This window comes from Tachysurus fulvidraco, chromosome 19 (genome assembly GCF_022655615.1).
Source record: "Tachysurus fulvidraco isolate hzauxx_2018 chromosome 19, HZAU_PFXX_2.0, whole genome shotgun sequence".
In the NCBI taxonomy this organism is placed as follows: domain Eukaryota; kingdom Metazoa; phylum Chordata; class Actinopteri; order Siluriformes; family Bagridae; genus Tachysurus; species Tachysurus fulvidraco.
The window spans coordinates 20,944,202-20,972,112 of NC_062536.1; the positions used below are offsets into that span (position 1 = coordinate 20,944,202).

Consider the following 27,911-nt stretch of genomic DNA (forward strand, 5'->3'; position numbering starts at 1 on the left):
TTCTCTCATCCTTTGAACGTGTAGCAAGAACTTCTTATATTTATTCAACATTAGATCATTAAACAAATGGGAATTTAATCAGTTCTGTCTTTCTGTCTCTGTTATATCTGTCTGTCTGTCTGCCTTTCATTAGAACTTTGGAGCTTTATGTGATAAAAGCGTGTGTTTAATGCCAAGAGACACGGTTTCATGTAAGATGACTGAGATACCGGCACTACTCCAACATGGACACTGATGTGATCACTGCTGTGTACAGATGGATTTAAGTCCCACTGATACAGCTGAGTGCTCAGGTCATCTGTCCTCACACCGTCTGTTAAATACAAATTCTGTTCTGATACAAAAATGTATCCAGAGTAACTCCTCCTAGGGCTTTCGAGTCACATGCACCAAGATCGGTTATGGTGTAGACCCTGGTCTGAAGTTTGTTGCTGTTCCTTTTCTAAGTGATAAGAGTTCTGGTACTCACAGTACCGGGTCTCAAAATGGTCTTTTTTGCCATAGACACCCATTATAACGTTTAGAGGTTTATAACTCAGCAAGCTTTCTAGCTATCTAACTCAAACTCAGCCAGCTTCTTTTGGGTGATACTCTGGACATAGGTTTAAATTGGTGGACCTACTGGCCTTTCAGTTTTCCCACAGCCTCCAGTATATGCAAAATCAAAAAAGTTCCACAACAATGACGTGATATATCGAAACACTCAGCACAATAAGGTGAATTGTGACACAGGTATTCAGGTATGAACTCATAGCATGTGTGTGTGTGGGTGTATATATATATGTGTGTGTGTATATGTGTGTGTTAGTGAGTGTTTGTTCAATTCAATTCAATTCAAGTTTATTTGTATAGCGCTTTTTACAATAGACATTGTCTCAAAGCAGCTTTACAGAACATAAACACAGAGCAGAAGGTAAACATAATTAATGATAAAGGAATTAACGGATAATAAAAGAAATAAGAATTAACAGAATAAAAATTCTAGGTTATTATTAGATGTATATAGTTCACAGTGTGTATGTATTTATTCCCCTATGAGCGAGTCTGAGGTGACTCAGGCAGCAGTGGCAAGGAAAAACTGCCTTAAATTGGTAAAGGAAGAAACCTTGAGAGGAACCGGACTCAAGGGGGAACCCATCCTCATATGGGTGACACTGGGGGTGTGATTGTAATATACAGTCAGTTAAATGTTGTATTGGTGTGAGGTTCAAGGACTTCTGATCTCCTGAGTACCACAGAGTCTAACTGGAGATGTCTCAGGATTCTTAGAGTCGGCCTCGGCTCAGTGAACGTCCAAAGGCTTCGTCCCACAGAGGACGTTGGTAGCTGGTACAGTGTCTGGATGCCTCGGGATGGGTACAAAGAGAGAAGCAGTGGAAAGGGATTAACATATCTGCTGTTCATAAAAATGTGCTGGTCTGATGTACTGGTGCATGATATTATGGGATGTATTATGTGTACGCCTGACTAAAGAGATGAGTTTTTAATCTACATTTAAACTGGGAAAGTGTGTCTGAGCCCCGAACACTATCAGGAAGAGTATTCCAAAGTTTGGGAGCTAAATAAGAAAACGCTCTACCACCTTTAGTAGACTTAGATATTCTGGGAACTAGCAGAAGTCCTGAGTTTTGTGATCTCAGAGAGCGTGAAGGATTGTAACGTGTTAGAAGACTAGTTAGATACATGGGAGCTAAACCATTAAGAGCCTTGTACGTAAGTAGCAGCAGTTTGTAATCAGTTCTAAACTTAACAGGTAGCCAGTGTAGAGATGATAAAATTGGGGTTATAAGGTCATACTTTCTTGTCCTGGTGAGAACTCTGGCAGCTGCATTTTGGACTAACTGTAACCTATTTATTAAAGATGCAGGACAACCACCTAGTAATGCATTACAATAGTCCAGTCTAGAGGTCATGAACGCATGAACTAGCTTCTCAGCATCAGATACAGACAGGATGTTTCTCAGCTTGGCAATGTTTCTAAGGTGGAAGAAGGCTGTTTTGGTAGTATGAGCGTTTGTGTGTTTGTGTGTGTGTGTTAGTGAGTGATTGTGTGTGCGTGTGTGTGTGTGTATGTGTGTGTGTGTTAGTGAGTGTTTGCGTGTGTGTGAGTGTGTGTGTGTTAGTGAGTGTGTGCTTATGTGTGTGTGTGTTTGGGTATTCTTCAAAAGTATTGGCACCCTAGCATACCGGGCTTTGGGAATACTTGCTCTGACAAGCCAACATCAAATTTTGGAAGAGCTGTAAAGGTAACAGATCATGAAATTGCTACTGGAGGGAGCAATTGTCAATCAAAAGGAGGTTGTTCCAAATAGAATGGAGAGCCATCATTGGCTTCTTAGCTGTCTATCTCTGCACCACGGGCAACGAGTGGCTCATGAGAGGGCTTGTTTGATTCGTTAGACTCTGGACTACAAATCTGAATAAAGTGTAGTTTCATAAGCCTCCAATGAGAAGTGAGAGCCAAAAGAATGGACGGAAGTGAACTGTTTACAGTTTTCGGTCAGAAACATAATTATTGTGAGGCGAGCAAAGCGTTTTGGATTAAAAGGCTTGAATATTCAATTTTCTTGGACACTTGTGGATTTATGAGAAATATTTGTTTTGGAAAATATTACCACAGTGAAGAAAGGGAAGAGTTTAATGGTAAGTAAACAAACTGAACTAGCGCCGCCTAGTTCAGGTGACTATCAAATTTATTACATTTTTATGACTGCTATAAATCATATTATGCTTTGTGTGTGGGATTAGTAAAATCCTGAGAGTCTAAGCTTTCAAACAATGTATAACATGACCATGTATTTAGAGGATTTAATGCTTAAAAGTTACAATAAAGTTGATGCAGCCTCATCTCCTAGCGGTGGTGGCGTGTGGACGGCACGGTGATCACAGAACTGTTAACCACAGGAATATACCACACAGTATCATCATTACTGAAGCTCCAACAGCAGCACCAATCAGCACAGAGGAAACATCTACAACTGAACACAAAATAATTAAACACAGAGAATGGAATTCAATGAGAATTAACTCAGAATTAAAAATGTAAAATAAACTGCTAGTAAATTTTTTGCATTTTATTAGCAACACACATAATATTGTCTGGACCAATGTCATATATATTATTAACATGACGGGAATATGGCTCTAGTGACAAGGCATGTCATTTCGCTGGGGTGGAAGGAGCCTGAGCTGGTGCGGGGGGTTGAGAGATATCGACTAGAGATAGTTGGGCTCGACTCCATGCACAGCTTGGGCTCTGGAACCCAACTCCTCGAGAGAGGCTGGACTCTCTACTACTCTGGAGTTGCCCGTGGTGAGAGGCGGCAGGCTAGTGTGGGCTTGCTCATAGCCCCTCAGCTCAGCAGCCATGTGTTGGAGTTCACCGCGGTGAACGAGAGGATCGTCTCTTTGCACCTTCGGGTCGGGGAGAGGTCTCTCACTGTTATTTGTGCTTATGGGCCAAATGGCAGTGTAGAGTACCCGACCTTCTTGGCGTCTCCGGGAGGGGTGCTAGAAAGTGCTCCGACCGGGGACTCCGTCGTTCTACTGGGGGACTTCAACGCTCATGTGGGCAGCGACAGTGACACCTGGAGGGGCGTGATTGGGAGGAACGGCCCCCCCGACCTGAACCCGAGTGGGGTTCTCTTATTGGACTTCTGTGCTAGTCACAGTTTATCCATAACAAACACCATGTTCAAGCATAAGGGTGTCCATCAGTACACATGGCACCAGAGGAGTCAGCTGAGCTGGCTCGGGCATCTGTTCCGGATGCCGCCTGGACTGCTACAACTCAGAAACACTGAACTGCCCAAAAGTACTGAATCAGATGGAGACACTGATACTGATGTGTTTCTAGGACCATCTGAAGGAGGAGGAACAGGATTTAGGAGACTCCAAAAAGCATTAAAGGTCTACTGAATGTGACTTGATTAAGATTAAACCCTTACACAGAACATGTAGAGTACGAGAGCTCTGTACTGATTTGTTAAGGTTCTGGAGCTGGTAGGTGGCAGTGCAGGTGAAATCGAGTCCATGATGCAGGAGAGTAACGTTGAAGTTCAGCTTTGAGGAGCTGAAGCTGGTGTTGTGGTTCTGCTCCTGTCTTCTCTCCCCAGGCAGGAAGCTCCATGTAATAATAGGGGGTTTGAAGGGACATGGAGTTCGAGCAGAGCAAATGAGACTCAGTGAAGTTACCTACACCACCTCATTGTGGTCCTCCACCTCCCCCTGATCCTCCTTATACAGTGTTATTGAGGGTCTGATTGGAGATGCTGAGATAAACACACACTATCACATTAGAGATGAGTTTTAAATGTGTTCCAGTGCATCATTAATGTAATTACAGTGTACACACACACACACACACACACACACACACACACACACACACACACACACACACACACACACTGCTGCAGTACTCACCTCGAACTCTTACTGATACTGATGTTGTATAAGTGTTTTTTAGACGTCCCAAAGCCTCTAATCTAAAGTAATATGTTCCTCTGTCACTCTGTCTGATGTTGTAGAAGATGGTGGTGCAGTTCTTCATGAGGAGATCTCCAATAATTTCACCTTCAATCTTGTTCTCTGTAGCTTCTTTAGAGTTAAAGACTTTGTTATTCTCAGTATTAATGCCATCTTTTAACCAGATTCCTGTAGGAGCTCCCCGGAGGTCTGCATCATATTGTTCTGTAATCTGAAAACTGCAGGGTATGAGAACACAGAGTCCTCTCAGAGCTTCTACACTCTCTGGTAGACTGATGGAGAATTCTCTAGACAAAACAGCTGCAAACACACAATAACACACACACACACACACACACACACACACACACACACACACACACAATAACACACACACACACACACACACACAAACAATAACACACAGCATTAAGTCATTACTACAGTAACACACTGATTATCTAGCCATATTTACATGATCTCACAAATTAGATTAGATTCTACACAAACCTTGAAATAGAGAGTAAATGATGATGAGCTTCTTCACTGATTTCATTTCTCTGTTCATGAAAGATTCATCTGGAGAAGAGACAAATATAATGAGAAATAATCTCAGACAGTAAAGTACAGATCATGTAATCAAAATAACACGGTTAGTACATGTGTATACAGTGTGTGTATATTACAGTGTGTGTATTACAGTGTGTATATTACAGTGTTTATATTACAGTGTGTGTATTACAGTGTGTGTATATTACAGTGTGTGTATATTACAGTGTGTATATTACAGTGTGTGTATATTACAGTGTTTATATTACAGTGTGTATATTACAGTGTGTGTATATTACAGTGTGTGTATATTACAGTGTGTATATTACAGTGTGTGTATATTACAGTGTGTATATTACAGTGTGTGTATTACAGTGTGTGTATTACAGTATGTGTATATTACAGTGTGTATATTACAGTGTGTGTATTACAGTGTGTGTATATTACAGTGTGTGTATTACAGTGTGTGTATTACAGTGTGTGTATTACAGTGTGTGTATATTACATGTGTGTATATTACAGTGTGTATATTACAGTGCGTGTATTACAGTGTGTATATTACAGTGTGTATATTACAGTGGGTGTATTACAGTGTGTGTATTACAGTGTGTGTATATTACATGTGTGTATATTACAGTGTGTATATTACAGTGTGTGTATTACAGTGCGTGTATTACAGTGTGTATATTACAGTGTGTGTATTACAGTGTGTATATTACAGTGTGTGTATATTACAGTGTGTATATTACAGTATGTGTACATTACAATGTGTGTATGTATTACTGTGTGTGTGTGTGTGTATTACTGTGTGTGTGTGTGTGTACATTACAGTGTGTGTGTGTGTGCGTGTACATTACAGTGCGTGTGTGTGTGTACATTACAGTGTGTGTGTGTGTACATTACTGTGTGTGTGTGTACAATTCAGTGTGTGTGTGTGTGTGTGTACATTACAGTGTGTGTGTGTGTGTGTGTGTGTGTACATTACTGTGTGTGTGTGTGTGTGTACAATTCAGTGTGTGTGTGTGTGTGTGTGTGTGTGTGTGTGTGTGTGTGTGTGTGTGTGCGTGTGTTTGTACATTACAGTGTGTGTGTGTGTGTGTGTGTGTGTGTGTGTGTGTGTGTACATTACAGTGTGTATGTGTGTGTGTACATTTTTGACTATATACAGTGTCTATTTATTACAATGTGTGTGTGTATTACAGTGTGTGTGTGCATTACCGTGTGTGTATACATTACCGTGTGTGTGTGTACATTACCATGTGTGTGTACATTACCATGTGTGTATACAGTGTGTTTATATTTTGTGCGTATATTACAGTGTGTGTATACAATGAGTGTAAACAGTGAGTATATTGTTTGTGTAATAGTGTGTATATATATTGTGTGTATACAGTGTGTGTGTATTGTGTGTGTATATAGTGTGTATACAGAGTGCATATATTACAGTGTCTGTATAGTACAGTGTGTGTGTATTGTGTGTGTATACAGTGTGTGTACAGTGTGTGTGTATTGTGTGTGTACAGTTTGTGTAGTTACTATAAACTTCAACATTTGAGACACAGCACTGTTTTAATATACACATGTTGGATATTTACTATTTTCTCACCATTGTCATAGCTGAAATTGTCCCACCTCAGACTACAACATACACACACACACACACACACACACACACACACGCACACACACACACACACACACACACACGCACACTGTACTATACAGACACTGTAATATATGCACTCTGTATACACATACAATATATACACACTTTATACACACACTGTATACACACACTATACACACTGTATACACACAATATACACACACTACACACTTGTTCAGTCATATTTCCTGATTCCAGTTTTGATCCTTTCATGTCTTTGTTGTTCTTCTCTTACTTTTTATTCATCTGTTTATCATCTTTTCTGCCTTTTGATGTAAGAATTAAAAACTGTGATCCTTACCTAAATGTGTTCCCAATGTCCAGGTCTCAGAATTAGTGTGAGCACAAAACTGCTGATCTTCCTCTTACACACACTTACACACACTTACACAATCCCACAAACACCCACAATCACACACACACAACTTCCTTAGTTTGTCTGTATACTTACGGTTTCTTAGATTTCTGTCATTTGACAGTCTCCTTTATCTAGAGCCAATTTTACAACATTTATAAAACTCAGCTACTATTTATTCTGTTTATTCTGTTTACTTTTTATTTATCTGTTTTATTTGTTTTTCAGAGTTTAATTACATTGTACAGTGAATAAAATTATAAACATTTAATCATTCTGACTGTGGCAGTGCTGCCCCCTATAGGACAAGGGCTTTAATTAAATTCATTTTCATTTACACTAACACTTTTAACACTAGACATCAGTTACAGTCTCCAAACTCGGACCATTGATTTACAAATGGAGTCATGAGAGAAGCTCAGAGTCCCTTTTTCTATTTTGTAATGTTGTTCCCTCATGTGATGCCAATTTCCTCCCTTGTGTCATGTCTGATTGTGTGTGTGTGCGTGAGTGTGTGTGTGTGTGTGTTAGTGTTTGTGAGTGTGTGTATGTGTGCGTGGGTTTGTGAGTGTGTGTGTGTGAGTGTGTGTGCATGTGCATTAGTGTGTGTGTGTGTGTGTGTGTCTGTGTGTCTGTGTGTACATGAGTGTGTGTGAGTGTGTTCATGGGTTTTTGAGCATGTGTGTGAGTGTGTGTGTGGGGGGGGTGTGTGCATGCATTAGTGTGTGTTTCTGTATCTGTGCATTTGTGTGTGTGTGCAAGTGTGTGCAAGTGTGAGTGTGTGTGTGAGTGTGTGTGTGTGTGTGTGTGTGTGTGTGTGTGTGTGTGTGTGTGTGTGTGTGTGTGTGTGTGTGTGTGTGTGTGGCGCTGTAACATCATTAATTACACCTGGTTTCCGTCACCTGACTAGTAAATAGTGTGTATTTGTACCTTGACCCTCATCACCAGATGTTCCTGCTACTAGTACAGAAACTCATCAGGCTCATTCATGTTAATCTTATGTTGTTGTCAGATGTTCCTCATGTTTGTCTTATTGCTTTTTCCTCTGACTCATCATTTAAACCTCACACTGCTTACCTGAGTTTAAACACCTGTCTCAACAAACACACCATACCTCCTTTAGCACAAACTACAATTCAGCTTCATTTCCTTCAAAACCCATATGATGTATACACACACACACACATGTACAAACACACAAACACACACTAATTCACACACACACACACACACACACACACACACACACACACACATAACAGAAAAAGAGAGTAAACTAAAAATAAATTTATAAGACTTATAACAAGATTTCACTCTTTTACAAAAACTAATTAAATGATTTTATTGTGTTCTGAACATTAAAATAAAACATCATAATAACTCATATTTGTATTTATATAAATTATGTTTTTTAATATTGCTTCACATTCTCTGTAAAAATAATAACACAATATACAATACTCACTCACTCACTCACTCACTCATGGACTAACATGAACACAGGTCAGTTTTTAACATAAGAAATAAGTTTATACGATAAAATAGATCATCATTTGCAGGTAAAATGAGTTTATGCTTTATTTTTAATATAACAAGCTGCATTTTGATTCTTACAGTTTTTTCAGCTGCTAACAATCATTGTTCAATACTGAAACCACATTTTCAAAACTCTTCACACAGTCAGCATTACCAGCATGAATGTGTGCAAAACAGTTAATCTCACCTACAGAACTCACTCAGACCAACAAACACTGGCAACAATTCTCATTCAGAAAACACACATTTCATTCACAACACACTGACCTAAAAAACACTAACAACAGGAAGCATTACATAATTGATGAACTTTTCTTATTTAAAGTTGATTTTACACATAAATCAGTTCTTCATATAGAAAACTGTAACACAATCTCACTTTATTGAAAGCATTTGTAACACAAATGAATCAGAAATTAATAAAAATTTTATATGAATATAGTACTTGAAAATTATAACCAAAAGGTAAAAAAAAGAGGGAAAAAACTCCAGGGCTGCAATGATAATAAAAAAGAATAAATAAAATACATTCTACACATTACTGTAACATGTGTAGTTGTTCATTATAGTAAATTACAGTTCTAGTCTGCTCTCTCTCTTGCATTTGGCCACCTCCAAGTTTAAGAAAGGGGAGTATGGAGGCAGGTATAATACTGACATCCTGGGATGTGACACAAACCACACTGTGACTGCAGCAGAGTGGTGGAATGCCACATTATCCCACACAACAATGAAGGAAGGGGAGTTTGATGCCCTTTGGCTTCTCTCCTCTGCTGGCACAAGTCGAATATGTAGGTCATTTAGAAATGAGTCTCTCTGTATTGTAGGGGCAAATAAGTGGTTTGTGTAACAGCAGACCTTCATTGGACATTGCTGCACACATCGTGATGTTAGCTCCCCTTTGGCCTGGGACCTCCACAGTCGCTCTCTGTCCCAGTACATTTCTTCCCTGTGTCGTGTTTTTGCCAGGTTGAATGCAGCTTCATCCACAAAGATAAAAGTATTTGGAGTTTGTCTGGCTTCCATCTCCATCACCCTCTAAATTGCAGAGAGCTTCACAGTAATTGACATTATGCATCAATGTGTATGTACCTTGGGGGGGGGGGTGTTTGCACAGTGGCTTAGTGGTTAGCACATTCGCCTCACACCTCCAGGGTTGGGGTTCAATTCCCACCTCTGCCTTGTGTGTGTGGAGTTAGCATGTTCTTCCCGTGCCTCAGGGGTTTCCTCCGAGTACTCCGGTTTCCTCCCCCAGTCCAAAGACATGCATGGTAGGTTGATTGGATTCTCTGGAAAATTGTCCGTAGTGTGTGAGTGTGTGAGTGAATGAGAGTGTGTGTGCCCTGTGATGGGTTGGCACTCTGTCCAGGGTGTATCCTGCCTCGATGCCCCATGACGCCTGAGATAGGTACAGGCTCCCCGTGACCCGAGAAGTTCGGATAAGCGGAAGAGAATAAATGAATAAATGAATTAAAGAAATTTAAGTAATATTACATAATGTTTGCTATATTCTAGAATTTGGAGAATTTTCCAATTAAATCTTTAAATTAATAAACACACATTTACTCCAGGCTTCAGGATTAGAAAGATTAATCATTTTAAATGATTATTTTACTAATTTTTATTAAGAGCATTACAATTTTGTATCCACAAGATGGCAGTAAAGAATTGTCAAATTGAGATTTCTGATTAGTTAAATATTTTCTCTCACTTTTCCTACTGGGGGTGCTGTTAGGATGCTGCTGTATTATTATTATTATTATTATTATTATTATTATTATTATTATTACTATTATTATTATTGTTATTATTATTGATAAAACTGCTAATATTACAAAATTACAGATATGAGTAATTATACAAGTGTTTTAATGTCTGCTTGATCCCATGTTTAGAATTGTACAAAAGCTGATATGGTCATAAAAATATTGCAGTTTGTGCTAAATAGTAATAAAACTTGGAAAAGAATAAGAGATTCCAGGAGTGCAAATCAGCTAGACGCACTTTATATAATGTTATGGAGGGCGAGTCCACATAAACCATGACATTAACAGGGTGTCCAGCTAAACACTTTATACCTGTGGGTATGTCTTAGAATTTGAATATCAGAGAGTTAGGAAGGAGAGCAGCTGTGTGTGTGTGTGTGTGTGTGTGTGTGTGTGTGTGTGTGTGTGTGTGTGTGTTTCCATTTATTCATTAAGATGAAGATTTTATACAGTTCAGTTATATAAGGTTTAGGGCCGAGCTCAGGGTGGTGCTGAGATTTGAACTCACAACCTTCTGATCAGTATATAAATATTTATTTATTTTTACTGCCTGAGATGTTCTATAATGACACTGAACACAGATTCATCACTACAAGAGTCACACACTCAAATCACATCATCACATTATATATAATATATTATTATATATAATATATAAAATAACTTTCATGTAATCAATTGTGACTAAATCTCGGCACAAGAACCTTTTGAAAGCTGTGGTATACAGTAAGAGATAAACCAAGGTGAATATTTCAGGACATCCGGAAAACAAATTGTCGAAGAGAAATGAAACAAAATCAACAGCAAAACTGGGCCAAGTATACAGAGCTCCACTCATGAATAAATTATTAATAATTTTAAGTAATATTACATAATGTTTGATATATTCTAGAATTTTTAATTTCCAATTAAATGTTTAAATTAATAAAGACATATTTACTCTGGACTTCAGGATTATAAAAACTAATTTAATAATAACTTTTATTAAGAGCATTACAAGTTTGTATCCACAAGATGGCAGTAAAGAATTTACAAACTGAGATTTCTGTTTAGTGAAATATTTTCTCTCACATGAACTGCTGGGGGCGCTGTTAGGATGCTGCTGTATTATTAGTATTATTATTATTATTATTATTATTATTATTATTATTATTATTATTATTATTATTATTATTATTGTTATTATTATTGTTGTTGTTATTATTATTAATAATAACAATAATAATAATAATAATAATTTTCATACAATATTATTTCAATAATTATAATAAGTTATAGATATGATTAATTAAAGAAGTTTTCTGAATACAAACACAACTCCTGAATATTTTTTAAATGTCTGTTTAATCCCATGTTTAAAATTTTATGAAAGCTGATATGGTCACATAATTCTGTGTAAAATATTAATAACATAAATCCAAATTTTATAATAAATTATAATAATAAAAAAATAATAATAATAGTTTCCAAGAGTGCAAATCAGTTAGATGCACTTTATATTAGAATTACATATGTGTTGTTTTTTTTTACAGGGATTTCATTCATGTAATATTAAGGAGGGTGAGTCCACATAAACCATGACAGTAACTGTCTGGGTGTCCAGCTAAACACTTTATACCTGTGTATATTTCTATAAATCTGTATATCAAAGAGTTAGGAGAGAGAGAGAGAGAGAGAGAGAGAGAGAGAGAGAGAGAGAGAGAGAGAGAGAGAGAGCTTGTGTGTGTGTGTGTGTGTGTGTGTGTGTGTGTGTGTGTGTGTGTGTGTGTGTGTTGGCATTTTTTCATTAGGATGAAGAAGATTTTATACAGTTGAGTTATCGAGGGTTGCACTCAGGGTGGTGCTGAGATTTGAACTCACAACCTTCTGATCAGATTTCTCCTCCACGTCATCATATTCTGTAAAATAAACACATTTACTTCTTTAATACATCCTTTATATTGTATTAATACAGTAATTGTTTTGTAACAACTTATAATACATAAACGATGCACTATGTAGGATTTCTCTGATATTTAAACCATAAATGAAGAGAATAGAGGACATTTATCACATCAGATTCTTTAATCTGACTGAATGGTGATTTGTTATAAAAACTGTGATCTGATGTTTATGTTCTGTATCATAGATAATATTTACAGTAGGTCTGATCTAAACTCTTTAATAAATACATGTTCTATTATATTTGTCCTAAAAACTGATCTGAAAGCTGATATTTATTATATACCATATATAATATAATCATATATAATTTAATATTTTACTCTGCTGCCTGTAAACTTATGTACATTAGAGAATAAACAGGAAGTCGCTCACCTTCAGTCTCTCCTACATCCTGTTCCTCAGTGATGACATCATCATAATCTTCTGGATTGTCTAATGAACAAATAAATGAATAAATAATGAACCACTGTGTGTGTTGGTGTTACAGTAAAATACTGAGTTACAGGGTGGTGTGATGAAGCAGTGTTTTTAAAAAATCTGTAAAACAATAAAAAATAATTTTCTTACAGAAAACTTCACCATGTTGATGAACAGACAGATTTTTAATATAAATCTATGTGAATTTAAGTTCATGTGAATGAGCTGTTACTATAGAAACCACAATGTATTGGATCATTAATAGAAACCTGTGGTTTACATCTGCAGTACTGTCAGAGCTGCTGTTATAGAAAATTAATCAACACCTACTGACCAATCAGAATGCAGAATTCAACAGTGTACTAAAATGGAATTAAGCCACAAAGCTTGAGTTTTACTGTATTAAATTTTAAGGTAAATAAATTCCTTCCGTTTTCATGAAAAAACAGACCTGTGATGATGTTTGTGTTTGTTTCAGTGGTAACTGCATCGTCATAGTTCTCGGACACGTCCTCTGTCAGAACGTAGAGATAAAAGCTATTAAATCCACATCAATGTCATTAATGATCATTTGGATGCTTGTGGATGCCACACTGTCCCATTATTATCATACCTGTCAGTATAACTGACTTCTGATCAGCTGTAATGGCATCATCATAATTCTCAGCTTCATCCTCTACACCAAAACACAGATATTTAAAGATATTTAAAGTTTACTGAAGTGACAGTTTGTACACTGTGTGTTTGATGACACGAAACAAAATGACATCGTACACGTGTAAAAAACCATGACATCATCATAATACTCAGCCTTTTCTTTGATCCCAGACTTTACTGTAAAAAGAACAATGTGTTAGTTTTGGGTTTTTAAACACATTTATACTCAATAAAATCCTCATCCAAAGAAGCTTTGATAAATTTGATCAGATGGATTTCAGGAGATTAAAGTAAGATAAGGTTGATGGTGAGATCTCATGTGTCAGCATTAAAACACTGGAGTTACTGTAATTCTTCTACACACTACATCATAATCACGTCTCAGAAAGGACAAATGTAGTCATTTCTGATTTCTAATTTTAATTCTAATATCTTTCAGTTAATGGAGTTAGACAAACTCACACTCTGGTCTTTTTTACCTGAGAGAAGCTCATCATCCACATGCTCATACCCAGAATGCTGTTCTTCAGAGAGGAGACTTCCTGTTAGAGGAGAGCAGGAGAGTCAGGAGACGTGTTCAGAAGAGCAGACACACACACACACACACACACACACACACACACACACACACACATATACACACACACACTTATACATAAATACACACACACATAAACGTACACACTTATACATACATATACACACACACACACACACACACACACACACACACACACACACACACACACACACTTTACCCCACACACCTAAACACAGGCACTACCTCACTATCTTACACACACATGAGCACGCACACACACACACAGACACACACACTCATACCTATACACACACACACACACACACTAATACACTCTCTCGCTCTCTCTCTCTGCCTGTCTGTCTGTCTCTCACACACACACACTCTCTCTCACAATTAAAACCACAGACACACACACACACAAGAGAATATAGAGGCACAGAGAATCTGCCACAATCTACATTTGCAGTATTTTGTGTAGTAACTGATAAAAAAGAGAACAATGTTCATCATGACCTGCACACGACCTGGTGTAATACTTTCTCTTCTGTTTTGTGGTGACTTGAGAAACATTTATAGAACAAAGCAAATTATGTAGAATTTTGAAGAGAAGCATGTTTTCAAGTGATCAGACATTTAGATGGATTCATCTGAGCTTCTCTGTAAAAGTCTCTTTATCAGAAAAACGTCTTTAGCATTTGTTCTGTACAATTACTTTAACCTTCATATTCTCCCTGGGTCTGTTTGACCCGGCCGGAAGATTTTAATGTGTCATAACTTTGCTTTTCCTCCACATATTTGCCTGAAATTTAGCAGGATTTTTCCAAATTATGAACTTTGCAAGCAAAATTAATTTTGTTTATTTTCGTTGATCTATGTATTCAGAACAATATAAACTACGCGCTTTTGTTCGGCTTGGGTCATTTTGACCCGGCCACATTTAGTGGGGCTATAGGTCACACTTTTGCCCTTTTCAGCGCAATGAACATACATACAGACACAAAAATGCACACATAAAATGTCCACTAACCATGCACCCAAAACACACACTCACACCACACACACACAGACACACATGCACACACAAATACACAAACACAAACAGAAATTGGGCATTGCATTTCATTAGGCCTGCATGAAAAAAAAAGCCAAACATTTGTAAATATTTCACACTTTTGATATGCCTTCGCCTAGCAGAGGGCAGAATATGATCTACCAAAATGATGCGACACACACACACACACACACACACACACACACACACACACACACAGAGTCAAACACTGTTCAAAGCATTGGGCATTGCATTTCAGTTGGCCTCCAGAAAAAACAATAGCTACACATTTGTAAACATTTCACACACACACACACACACACACACACACACACACACACACACACACACACACACACACACACACACACACACACACACACGCACACACTCGCACACACGTGTTTTCATATTCAAATCATATTTGTTTCCTCTTTTATTTATGAATTTATTTGCATCAGTCAGCTTTGGCCTGGAGATATGCTGAGTAATGTTTGACATTTATACATCAAAACATTAAATTTATAGAATCTCCAGTACAATTAGTGTATTTTTATAAGGACATTAACAGGTAAGGTTTACTATGAATGTTGGAGAATCTGCTGTATTTCTCCTGGAAATCTACACAAACTATTTTATGTAACATTTCTAATATTTTTCATTTTTTGTATTTACTCTAAATTATAGTGTTCAGAAGATTAGTTTAACCCCTTTAAGCATTGCCCCCCCTTTTGCAGGTTTTTCGCCTACATGACCTACCCAACAAAAAGTGGTACAGCTCCCACATACTTTGACACACAGGGGTGAGCCTGGTCTCATTGGAAAGAAGAGATTCTCGAGTTTCAGAAACTAGTGTTAGATTGATTCTAGGCCTTACTGGCACAAAGTTACAGGGGTTTGAATGCAGGTTTTCATTTCCGCCTGGGTTGTTTACCTTATAAACTGATTAATCTTATTTTTCTGGAACATGTTAGGGACCAAATAACAACTGAGGGTCATAGCCACATGTCTTGGCTTTCACCAAAAATTTCAAGTCAAAAGACCCAAAAATGGATTTTATATGAATATTTTTCTACGGCCCTGGTCGTCGGGTGCAGCGTTTTTGTGTACTTGTTTACTATATAACTTTGAAATAAAAGGCTGCAGGCTCAGTCTGACAAGCCATAAATAAGCCTAGACTCTCTCTCTATCACTCTGGTGTGAAAACAGGCCTGTAACTTGACACCCTGAGCTGTGAGAGGGACAAAAGGTCAGGGATTACGCAAGAATTCTTCTGCGCAGCTTTTTCACGCAGACACAGGCAAAGAACATACGGCATGCCGGATAGCGTTGGAATCGTCTGCTTATTGGCTAAATAAAGCTTGTTTCTGGGTCATCCCCTAGTGGTCACTTTGACCCGTAAGACCCCACAGCATAAATGGCTGCCCACTGCTTCGGGTGTGTGCACTGCTGTGTGTGTGCACTTTGGATGGGTCAAATACAGAGAACGAATTCTGAGTATGGGTCACCATACTTAGCTATATGTCACATCACTTTCACTTTCACAATTATTAGTAAATTATATTTAAAGTTAACCATATGTATACAGACAAAATAGCATTTAAAATTTTTGAGGTATTAAGAATCATCTATAAACATATCAATTAAATAAATAAATAAATATCATATGTGTTTTTTTCTACCACTCTGTCAGGTTTAAAACCACAAGCTGTATTTCCTTTATTTCATAGTTTCCTGAATTGTGTAACAAAAAGTGAATATTTCAGTTACATGGTGAAAAATGTAGCTTACTTAGTTGTGTAATGAAAATTCAGGGGTTTTAATGCACCAAAAATTACATTGGTGACTTCAGCACTTAACACAATTAACACTTAACACGTAACACAATTAAGTTCTACTGTTGTTTTTTATGATTTAATTTCACCAAAAGTTGAAGTGATTTCTTATCATAATCCATCCTTTTTTCTGACCACTTGGAAGATGTTTCTCCACAAAGCTTCCAGGGTTTCTGGACCCAGAGTTAGTATTTTCAGCTCCTTTGCCCTTTTCCTTGCTTGACACAGGCCAATAATTTGCCCCTTCTGAAACAGAGTAATGTCTTTCCCATGACCACAGGATCTGACATCCCACTTGGTGGTTTAAGAAATGAGAAGCTGCTCACGGCTTCAGTTCGTATTAAATAACCTGTTAGCAGCTGAAACGTATTAATCACTGCAGTAATAATTCAGTGGAAAGCTCTTACCTGTTTCATTCTTTTAATTCATTCATTCATGTTTAATTAATTAATTTCTATTTAAAATTAAGGTGGTGATTTTTTTGCCAGGCTGTATATAAATAAATCTAATTCATGTTTATAAATCTGAATTTAAATATCTGGTGTTTATAGTCACTCAGTCTTTAACTATCACTCCCACTTTACACAATGGTTGTGTGTGTGAGTGAGTGTGTGTGGGGTGTTTGTGTGTGTGTGTGTGTGTGTGTGTGTGTTACTCTTACTGATGCTGATGGTCTATAAGTTTTTTTTTAGACTTTCCGTAGCCTCTAATAAAGTTTAATCTAATCTAATCTAAATACGTTCCTCTGTCAGTCTTACTGATATCATAGAAGATGGTGGTGCAGACTTTGTAACCAGATTCCTGTAGGATCTCCCTGGAGGTCTGCGTCATATTGTTCTGTAATCTGAAAACTGCAGGCTTTGAGAACACAGAGTCCTCTCAGAGCTTCTACACTTTCTGGTAGACTGATGGAGAATTCTCTACACAAAACAGCTGCAAACACACAATAACACACACACAAACAATAACACACAGACACACACACACACAAACAATAACACACACCCACACAATAACACACACGTGCACACACACACACAATAACACACACATACACACAATAACACACAGACACGCAAACACACATACACACAATAACACACACGTGCGCGCACACACACACAATAACACACACGTGCGCACCCACACACACACAATAACACACACATACACACAATAACACAGTATCAGTAACAAAACACCAAGGAAGCATTTGGGGGGTTCTGTGCCTTGCTCAAGGGCACCTCAGTCGTGGTATTGCCGGCCCGAGACTCAAACCCACAACCTCAGGGTTAGGAGTCAAACTCTCTAACCATTAGTCCACGACTTCCCCCTAAATACTAACACATTTAAATATAACTATTATTATCCTTGAATTTTTGTATTACAGTAATCTTTATATTAACCTTTTGTTTTATGTTTATGTTCTGTAAAGCTGCTTTAGGATAATGTCTATTGTTAATGAGATAATGTCTATTGTTAATGAGATAATGTCTATTGTTAAAAGTGCTAAAGAAATAAACTTTAATTAGAATTTGAATGTGTGCTCCTTTTAAATGTGAGTCTTCATTTCATTGTACAATGACAATAAATTATTCTGTTGATGAGATGAACTGGTTTTAGGAGTGATATTACACTTAAACAAATCTTCATTATTGAAATACATTAATGAGGATTTTAATAAATGTATAATTTACATTTATTGGGCTTATTTAAGTTTATTATTTTTAAGTTGTGTTTTTAAGTTGTGTTATATTTGGTAACATAATTAACCATAACATGAATACCAAAAAATAATAAATAAATATTTTTGATGAACATTTTGGTTTATATTGGTTGATTTAGTTGGTTATTCATGCAGTCACCAGCATATGGTGGCGTGAGCAGGCAGAGGATCGATTTCAGCTAGTAATGACATGTCTCGAGACTAAGAACCAGTAAGAGCTGCGACTGCATTACAGAATGACACCAAACTGATTCAGTTTAACACATTTATTATTAGGTCACACATTAATTACTGAAACAAACAAAAAAACAGAAAACAAACAATGCTGATTTTATCTCTGAGTTCAGGAAAGTTCACCTGGAGAACATACACAAATAGATTTAATGATGTAGTGCAATAATACACAATAATCCTTATCCAGAGTACCATAATATCCATTTTATACCCAAAGGGACGATAGCAAAGAGAAAAAACTTAGTATTGGAAATAACTCTATGCTGCAACTGGACATGTCTTGTGTGCATTACTACATCAGTCCATCTGAGGGATGTTCTACAATAAAAGCATGTTTAACTTTCATCCATTTAAATTGCACAAAGCAAGCAGGAGGTTTTTTTAACAGAGTAAATACAATCATAACACACACAAAGTCTAAACAATGTGTTAAACACTAAACACATACATGACACGAAACACTAACACGGACCACAGCACACAGAGTCTCCAGCTCATCACCTCCTCTGAGACATACAGGATGATGGAGGCTACACAAATCTCCCCTCAGCTGATCACATAATGCCCCATTTGTATTAAAATACATATAAACTCTCATTCTCTCATCCTTTGAGATTGTAGCAAGAACTTCTTATATTTATTCAACATTAGATCATTAAACAAATGGGAATTTAATCAGTTCTGTCTTTCTGTCTCTGTTATATCTGTCTGTCTGTCTGCCTTTCATTAGAACTTTAGAGCTTTATGTGATAAAAGCGTGTGTTTAATGGGGAGAGACACGGTTTCATGTAAGATGACTGAGACACCGGCACTCCAACATGGACACTGATGTGATCACTGCTGTATACAGATGGATTTAAGTCCCACTGATACAGCTGAGTGCTCAGGTCATCTGTCCTCACACCGTCTGTTAAATACAAATTCTGTTTTGCTGATTCTTCTGAGACAAAAATGTATCCAGAGAAACTCCTCCTAGGGCTTTTGAGTCACATGCACCAAGATCGGTTATGGCGTAGACCCTGGTCTGAAGTTTGTTGCTGTTCCTTTTCTAAGTGATAAGAGTTCTGGTACTCACAGTACCGGGTCTCAAAGTAGTCTTTTTTGCCATAGACACCCATTATAATGTTTAGAGGTTTCGGTAGATTAGAGGTAGATGTTTAGAGCAAGCTTTCTAGCTATCTAACTCAAACTCAGCTAGCTTCTTTAGGGTGATACTCTGGACATAGGTTTAAATTGGTGGACCGACTGGCCTTTCAGTTTTCCCACAGCCTCCAGTATATGCAAAATCAAAAAAGTTCCACAACAATGACGTGATATATCGAAACACTCAGCACAATAAGGTGAATTGCGACACAGATATTCGGGTCTGAACTCATAGCATGTTTGTGTGTGTTTGTGTATGTGTGTGTGTATATGTGTGTGTGTATATGTGTGTGTGTGTGTGTGTTAGTGAGTGTTTGTGTGTGTGAGTGTTTGTGCATGTGTGTGTGTGTTAGTGAGTGATTGTGTGTGTGCGTGTGTGTGTATGTGTGTGTGTGTTAGTGAGTGTTTGTGCGTGTGTGTGAGTGTGTGTGTGTGTTAGTGAGTGTGTGCTTATGTGTGTGTGTGTGTTTGGGTATTCTTCAAAAGTATTGGCACCCTAGCATACCGGCCTTTGGGAATACTTGCTCTGACAAGCCAACATTAAATTTTGGAAGAGCTGTAAAGGTAACAGATCATGAAATTGCTACTGGAGGGAACAATTGTCAATCAAAAGGAGGGTGTTCCAAATAGAATGGAGAGCCATCATTGGCTTCTTAGCTGTCTATCTCTACACCACGGGCAACGAGTGGCTCATGAGAGGGCTTGTTTGATTCGTTCGACTCTGGACGACAAATCTGAATAAACTGTAGTTTTATAAGCCTCCAATGAGAAGTGAGAGCCAAAAGAATGGACGGAAGTGAACTACTGTTTACAGTTTCCCGTCAGAAACATAATTATTGTGAGGCGAGCAAAGCGTTTTGGTTTAAAAGGCTTGAATATTCAATTTTCTTGGACACTTGCGGATTTATGAAAAATATTTGTTTTGGAAAATATTACGCCAGTGACGAAAGGGAAGAGTTTAATGGTAAGTAAACAAACTGAACTAGCACCGCCTAGTTCAGGTGACTATCAAATTTATTACATTTTTATGACTGCTATAAATCATATTATGCTTTGTGTGTGGGATTAATAAAATCCTGAGAGTCTAAGCTTTCAAACAATGTATAACATGACCATGTATTTAGAGGATTTAATGCTTAAAAGTTACAATGAAGTTGATGCAGCCTCATCTCCTAGCGGTGGTGGCGTGTGGACGGCACGGTGATCACAGAACTGTTAACCACAGGAATATACCACACAGTACCATCATTACTGAAGCTCCAACAGCAGCACCAATCAGCACAGAGGGAACATCTACAACTGAACACAAAATAATTAAACACAGAGAATGGAATTCAATGAGAATTAACTCAGAATTAAAAATGTAAAATAAACTGCTAGTAAATTTTTTGCATTTTATTAGCAACACACATAATATTGTCTGTACAAATGTCATATATATTATTAACATGACGGGAATCTGGCTCTAGGGACAAGGCATGTCACCTCGCTGGGGGGGAAGGAGCCTGAGCTGGTGCGGGAGGTTGAGAGATACTGACTAGAGATAGTTGGGCTCGCCTCCATGCACAGCTTGGGCTCTGGAACCCAACTCCTCGAGAGAGGCTGGACTCTCTACTACTCGGTGAGAGGCGGTTGGCTGGTGTGGGCTTGCTCATAGCCCCCCCAGCTCAGCAGCCATGTGTTGGAGTTCACCCCGGTGAACGAGAGGATCATTTCTTTGCACCTTCGGGTCGGGGGAGAGGTCTCTCACTGTTATCTGTGCTCATGGATGGGCCAAATGGCAGTGTAGAGTACCCGACCTTCTTGGTGTCTCCGGGAGGGGTGCTAGAAATTGCTCCGACTGGGGACTCCGTCATTCTACTGGGGGACTTCAACGCTCACGTGGGCAGCGACAGTGACACCTGGAGGGGCGTGATTGGGAGGAACGGCCCCCCCGACCTGAACCCGAGTGGTGTTCTGTTATTGGACTTCTGTGCTAGTCACAGTTTGTCCATAACAAACACCATGTTCAAGTATAAGGGTGTCCATCAGTACACATGGCACCAGAGGAGTCAGCTGAGCTGGCTTGGGCATCTGTTCCGGATGCCGCCTGGACTGCTACAACTCAGAAACACTGAACTGCCCAAAAGTACTGAATCAGATGGAGACACTGATACTGATGTGTTTCTAGGACCATCTGAAGGAGGAGGAACAGGATTTAGGAGACTCCATAAATCATTAAAGGTCTACTGAATGTGACTTGATTAAGATTAAACCCTTACACAGAACATGTAGAGTACGAGAGCTTTGTACTGATTTGTTAAGGTTCTGGAGCTGGTAGGTGGCAGTGCAGGTGAAATCGAGTCCATGATGCAGGTGAGTAACGTTGAAGTTCAGCTTTGAGGAGCTGAAGCTGGTGTTGTGGTTCTGCTCCTGTCTTCTCCCCTCAGGCAGGAAGCTCCATGTCAAAGTGGGAGGCTTTAAGAGACATGGAGCAGCTGGAGCAGAGCAAATGAGACTCAGTGAAGTTCCCTCCACCACCTCATTGTGGTCCTCCACCTCCCCCTGATCCTCCTTATACAGTGTTATTGAGGGTCTGATTGGAGATTCTGAGATAAACACACACTATCACATTAGAGATGAGTTTGAAATGTGTTCCAGTGCATCATTAGTGTAATTACAGTGTATACACACACACACACACACACACACACACACACACACACACACACACACACACACACACACACACACACACACACACACACACACACACTCACTCACTCACACACACACACACACACACTCACACACACACACACCCACTCACATACACACACCCACACACACACATACATACACACACACACACACACACACACACTGCTGCAGTACTCACCTCGAACTCTTACTGATACTGATGTTGTATAAGTGTTTTTTACACCTCTCATAGCCTCTAATCTAAAGTAATATCTTCCTCTGTCACTCTCACTGATGTTGTAGAAGATGGTGGTGCAGTTCTTCATGAGGAGATCTCCAATAATTTCACCTTCAATCTTGTTCTCTGTAGCTTCTTTAGAGTTAAAGACTTTGTTATTCTCAGTATTAATGCCATCTTTTAACCAGATTCCTGTAGGATCTCCCCGGAGGTCTACGTCATATTGTTCTGTAATCTGAAAACTGCAGGGTATGAGAACACAGAGTTCTCTCAGAGCTTCTACACTCTCTGGTAGACTGATGGAGAATTCTCTACACAAAACAGCTGCAAACACACAATAACACACACACACACACACACACACACACACACACACACACACACACACACACACACACACAATAACACACAGCATTAAGTCATTACTACAGTAACACACTGATTATCTAGCCATATTTACATGATCTCACAAATTAGATTAGATTCTACACAAACCTTGAAATAGAGAGTAAATGATGATGAGCTTCTTCACTGAGTTCATTTCTCTGTTCATGAAAGATTCATCTGGAGAAGAGACAAATATAATGAGAAATAATCTCAGACAGTAAAGTACAGATCATGTAATCAAAATAACACGGTTAGTACATGTGTATACAATGTGTGTATATTACAGTGTGTGTATATTACAGTGTGTGTATTACAGTGTGTGTATATTACAGTGTGTGTATATTACAGTGTATGTATATTACAGTGTGTGTATATTACAGTGTGTGTATTACAGTGTGTGTGTATATTACAGTGTGTATATTACAGTGTGTGTGTTTATTACAGTGTGTGTGTATATTACAGTGTGTGTATATTACAGTATGTGTATATTACAGTGTGTGTGTATATTACAGTGTTTGTATATTACAGTGTGTGTATATTACAGTATCTGTATATTACAGTGTGTGTGTGTGTGTATTACAGTGTGTGTATATTACAGTATGTGTATATTACAGTGTGTATATTACAGTGTGTGTACATTACAGTGTGTGTATATTACAGTGTGTATATTACAGTGTGTGTATTTTACAGTGTGTATATTACAGTGTGTGTATATTACAGTATGTGTATATTACAGTGTGTGTACTTTACAGTGTGTATATTACAGTATGTGTATATTACAGTGTGTGTATATTAGTGTGTACATTACAGTGTGTGTATGTTACAGTGTGTATATTAGTGTGTGTATATTACAGTATGTGTATGTTAAAGTGTGTATATTACAGTATGTGTATATTACAGTATGTGTATATTACAGTGTGTGTATATTACAGTATGTGTATATTACAGTATGTGTATATTACAGTGTGTGTATATTACAGAGTGTGTATATTAAAGTGTGTATATTACAGTGTGTGTATTACAGTGTGTGTATTACAGTGTGTGTATATTACAGTATGTGTATATTACAGTATGTGTATATTACAGTGTGTGTATATTACAGAGTGTGTATATTAAAGTGTGTATATTACAGTGTGTATATTACAGTGTGTGTATATTACAGTGTGTATATTACAGTGTGTGTATTACAGTGTGTGTATATTAGTGTGTACATTACAGTATGTGTATATTACAGTGTGTGTATTACAGTGTGTGTATTACAGTGTGTATATTACAATGTGTGTATATTACAGTGTGTGAACATTACAGTATGTGTATATTACAATGTGTGTATGTATTACAGTTTGTGTGTGTGTGTGTGTGTGTGTGTGTGTGTGTGTGTGTGTGTGTGTGTGTGTGTGTGTGTGTATTACTGTGTGTGTGTGTGTGTGTGTGTGTGTGTGTGTGTGTGTACATTTCAGAGTGTGTGTATGTATGTATGTACATTACAGTGTGTGTGTGTGTGTGTGTGTGTGTGTGTGTGTGTGTGTGTGTGTGCATTACTGTGTTTGTGTGTGTACATTACAGTTTGTGTGTGTGTACATTACAGTGTGTGTGTATATATTAGTGACTATATACAGTGTCTATTTATTACAATGTATGTGTATTACTGTGTGTGTGTGTGCATTACCGTGTGTGTGTACATTACCGTGTGTGTGTACATTATCGTGTGTGTACATTACCGTGTGTGTGTACATTATCATGTGTGTACATTACCGTGTGTGTGCCAGTGAAGTACATTATGTGTGTATATTACAGTATGTGTATAATACAGTGTGTGTATATTACAGTATGTGTATATTACAGTGTGTGTGTATATTACAGTGTGTGTATATTACAGTGTGTGTATATTACAGTATGTGTATATTACAGTGTGTATATTACAGTGTGTATATTACAGTATGTGTACATTACAGTGTGTGTATATTACAGTATGTATATTACAGTATGTGTATTTTACAGTGTGTATATTACAGTGTGTGTATATTACAGTATGTGTATATTACAGTGTGTGTACTTTACAGTGTGTATATTACAGTATGTGTATATTACAGTGTGTGTACTTTACAGTTTGTATATTACAGTATGTGTATGTTACAGTGTGTATATTAGTGTGTACATTACAGTGTGTGTAAATTACAGTGTGTGTATGTTACAGTGTGTATATTAGTGTGTGTATATTAGTGTGTACATTACAGTGTGTATATTACAGTGTACATCACAGTATGTGTATATTACAGTGTGTGTATGTTACAGTGTGTATATTAGTGTGTGTATATTACAGTATGTGTATATTACAGTATGTGTATATTACAGTATGTGTATATTACAGTGTGTATATTACAGTGTGTGTATATTACAGAGTGTGTATATTAAAGTGTGTATATTACAGTGTGTGTATTACAGTGTGTATATTACAGTGTGTGTATTACAGTGTGTACATTACAGTATGTGTATATTACAGTGTGTGTATTACAGTGTGTATATTACAGTGTGTGTATTACAGTGTGTGTATTACAGTGTGTATATTACAATGTGTGTATATTACAGTGTGTGAACATTACAGTATGTGTATATTACAATGTGTGTATGTATTACAGTTTGTGTGTGTGTGTGTGTGTGTGTGTATTACTGTGTGTGTGTGTGTGTGTGTGTGTGTATTACAGTGTGTGTGTGTGTGTGTGTCTGTGTGTGTGTACATTACTGTGTGTGTGTGTACAATTCAGTGTGTGTGTGTGTGTGTGTGTGTGCGTGTGTGTGTACATTACAGTGTGTGTGTACATTTCAGTGTGTGTGTATGTATGTGTGTACATTACAGTGTGTGTGTGTGTGTGTTTGTGTGTGTACATTACAGTTTGTGTGTGTGTACATTACAGTGTGTGTGTGTGTATATATTAGTGACTATATACAGTGTCTATTTATTACAATGTATGTGTATTACAGTGTGTGTGTGTGTGTGTGTGTGTGTGTGTGTGCATTACCGTGTGTGTGTACATTACCGTGTGTGTGTACATTATCGTGTGTGTACATTACTGTGTGTGTGTACATTATCGTGTGTGTACATTACCATGTGTGTGTACATTACCGTGTGTGTGTGTACATTACTGTGTGTGTGTACATTACCGTGTGTGTATATGAATGTACATTAATAAATCCTTGTCCTGGTTGATTATGCCACCCGTTACCCCGAGGTGGTCCCACTTCGAAAAGCCACCTTCCAGAATGTTGCCTGGGAGCTCCTCAAGCTCTTCAGCCGAGTGGGAATCCCCAAATTTCCAGAGATGCCAATCAACCTACACTTTGACCCCACTGACTGCTGGGCAGGGGCTCCGAGGAAAGGGGGGGCCTGTGATGGAGGTGCCATGAAACCAAATGCAAAGTGTCTGTATATTGTGTGTGTATATTGTGTGTGTATATAATGTGTGAATACAGTGTGTTTATATTTTGTGCATATATTACAGTGTGTGTATACAATGAGTGTAAACAGTGTGTATATTGTGTGTGTATAATACAATGTGTGTATACAGTGTGTGTATATTGTGTGTGTATAATACAGTGTGTGTATATGGTGTGTATACAGAGTGCATATATTACAGTGTCTGACTGCATCACACACACACACACACACACACACACACACACACACACACACACACACACACACACACACACACACACACACACAATGTTCAGTACATCACACACCTGACTGCATCACCACCACACAATACAGTACTTTAGAACACTACACACTTTTTCAGTCATATTTCCTAATTCAGATTTGATCCTTTCATGTCTTTGTTGTTCTTCTCTTACGTTTTATTCACCTGTTTATCATCTTTTCTGCCTTTTGATGTAAGAATAAAAAAAGTTTGATCCTTACCTAAATGTGTTCCGAATGTCCAGGTCTCAGAATTAGTGTGAGCACAAAACTGCTGATCTTCCTCTTACACACACACTTACACACACTTACACACACTTACACACACTTACACAATCCCACAAACACACCCACAATCACACACACAACTTCCTTAGTTTGTCTGTATACTTACAGTTTCTTAGATTTCTGTCATTTGACAGTCTCCTTTATCTAGAGCCAATTTTACAACATTTATAAAACTCAGCTACTTTTTATTCTGTTTATTCTGTTCACTTTTTATTTATCTATTTTATTTGTTTTTCTAAGTTTAATTAAATTGTAAACATTCTGACTGAGGCAGTGCTGCCCCCTATAGGACAAGGGTTTTAATTAAATTCATTTACACTAACACTTTTAACACTAGACATCAGTTACAGTCTCCAAACTCGGACCATTGATTTACAAATGGAGTCATGAGAGAAGCTCACAGTCTCTTTTTTTATTTTGTAATGTTGTTCCTCTTTTTCCCTCATGTGTTGGCAATTTCCTCCCTTGTGTCATGTCTGATTGTGTGTGTGCGTGAGTGTGTGTGTGTGTGTGTTAGTGTTTGTGAGTGTGTGTGTGTGTGTGTGTGTGTGTGTGTGTGTGTGTGTGTGTGTGTGTGAGTGTGTGTGCATGTGCATTAGTGTGTGTGTGTGTGTGTGTGTGTGTGTGTGTGTGTGTGTGTGTGTGTGTGTTTGTGCTTTTGTGTGTGTGTGTGTGTGTGTGTGTGTGTGTGTGTGTGTGTGTGTGTGTGTGTGTGTGTGTGTGTACATG

The 27,911-nt window shown here is 37.9% G+C and overlaps 4 protein-coding genes across 8 annotated transcripts in view; 1 reads left to right on the forward strand and 3 right to left on the reverse strand.

The window, feature by feature from the left end:
• The window catches only part of LOC125139577 (scavenger receptor cysteine-rich type 1 protein M130-like), a 257,256-nt gene that overhangs the window by 156,444 nt on the left and 72,901 nt on the right, over positions 1 to 27,911 (forward strand). The window lies entirely within an intron of this gene.
• The window catches only part of LOC113650187 (B-cell receptor CD22-like), a 1,781,460-nt gene that overhangs the window by 127,198 nt on the left and 1,626,351 nt on the right, over positions 1 to 27,911 (reverse strand). The gene's annotated exons all lie outside the window — the stretch shown is intronic.
• Positions 2,742 to 5,046, reverse strand: LOC125139586 (sialic acid-binding Ig-like lectin 12). The gene is given in 4 exon segments (XM_047803991.1): positions 2,742 to 2,978; positions 3,948 to 4,271; positions 4,426 to 4,788; positions 4,978 to 5,046. Coding segments are annotated over 4 exon segments (840 nt in total). The 5' UTR covers positions 5,036 to 5,046; the 3' UTR covers positions 2,742 to 2,883.
• Positions 21,006 to 27,188, reverse strand: LOC125139584 (sialic acid-binding Ig-like lectin 7). 2 transcript variants are annotated; one of them, XM_047803989.1, is made up of 5 exons: positions 27,117 to 27,131; positions 23,303 to 23,371; positions 22,769 to 23,131; positions 22,152 to 22,478; positions 21,006 to 21,189 (listed from the first exon to the last, which is right to left on the reverse strand). In XM_047803989.1, exons 2-5 carry the CDS (start codon positions 23,358 to 23,360, stop codon positions 21,095 to 21,097), a joined length of 843 nt encoding a protein of 280 aa, XP_047659945.1. In that variant the 5' UTR covers positions 23,361 to 23,371; positions 27,117 to 27,131; the 3' UTR covers positions 21,006 to 21,094. The 2 variants fall into 2 exon arrangements, with proteins under 2 accessions (XP_047659945.1, XP_047659944.1); XM_047803988.1 differs by lacking the exon at positions 21,006 to 21,189 and adding an exon at positions 21,863 to 22,066 and having other exon boundaries at positions 27,117 to 27,188.

Bases quoted from the DNA above. Each gene is read 5' to 3' on its own strand.
- LOC125139584 (XM_047803988.1), bottom strand. From the start codon at position 23,360: ATGAACAGAGAAATGAACTCAGTGAAGAAGCTCATCATCATTTACTCT. The intron at 23,132-23,302 runs GTTTGTGTAGAA...GTGTGTTTGCAG, and splicing joins CATTTACTCTCTATTTCAAG to CTGTTTTGTGTAGAGAATTC. The intron at 22,067-22,151 runs GTAAGGGTTTAA...CTCCTCCTTCAG, and splicing joins TCGTACTCTACATGTTCTGT to ATGGTCCTAGAAACACATCA.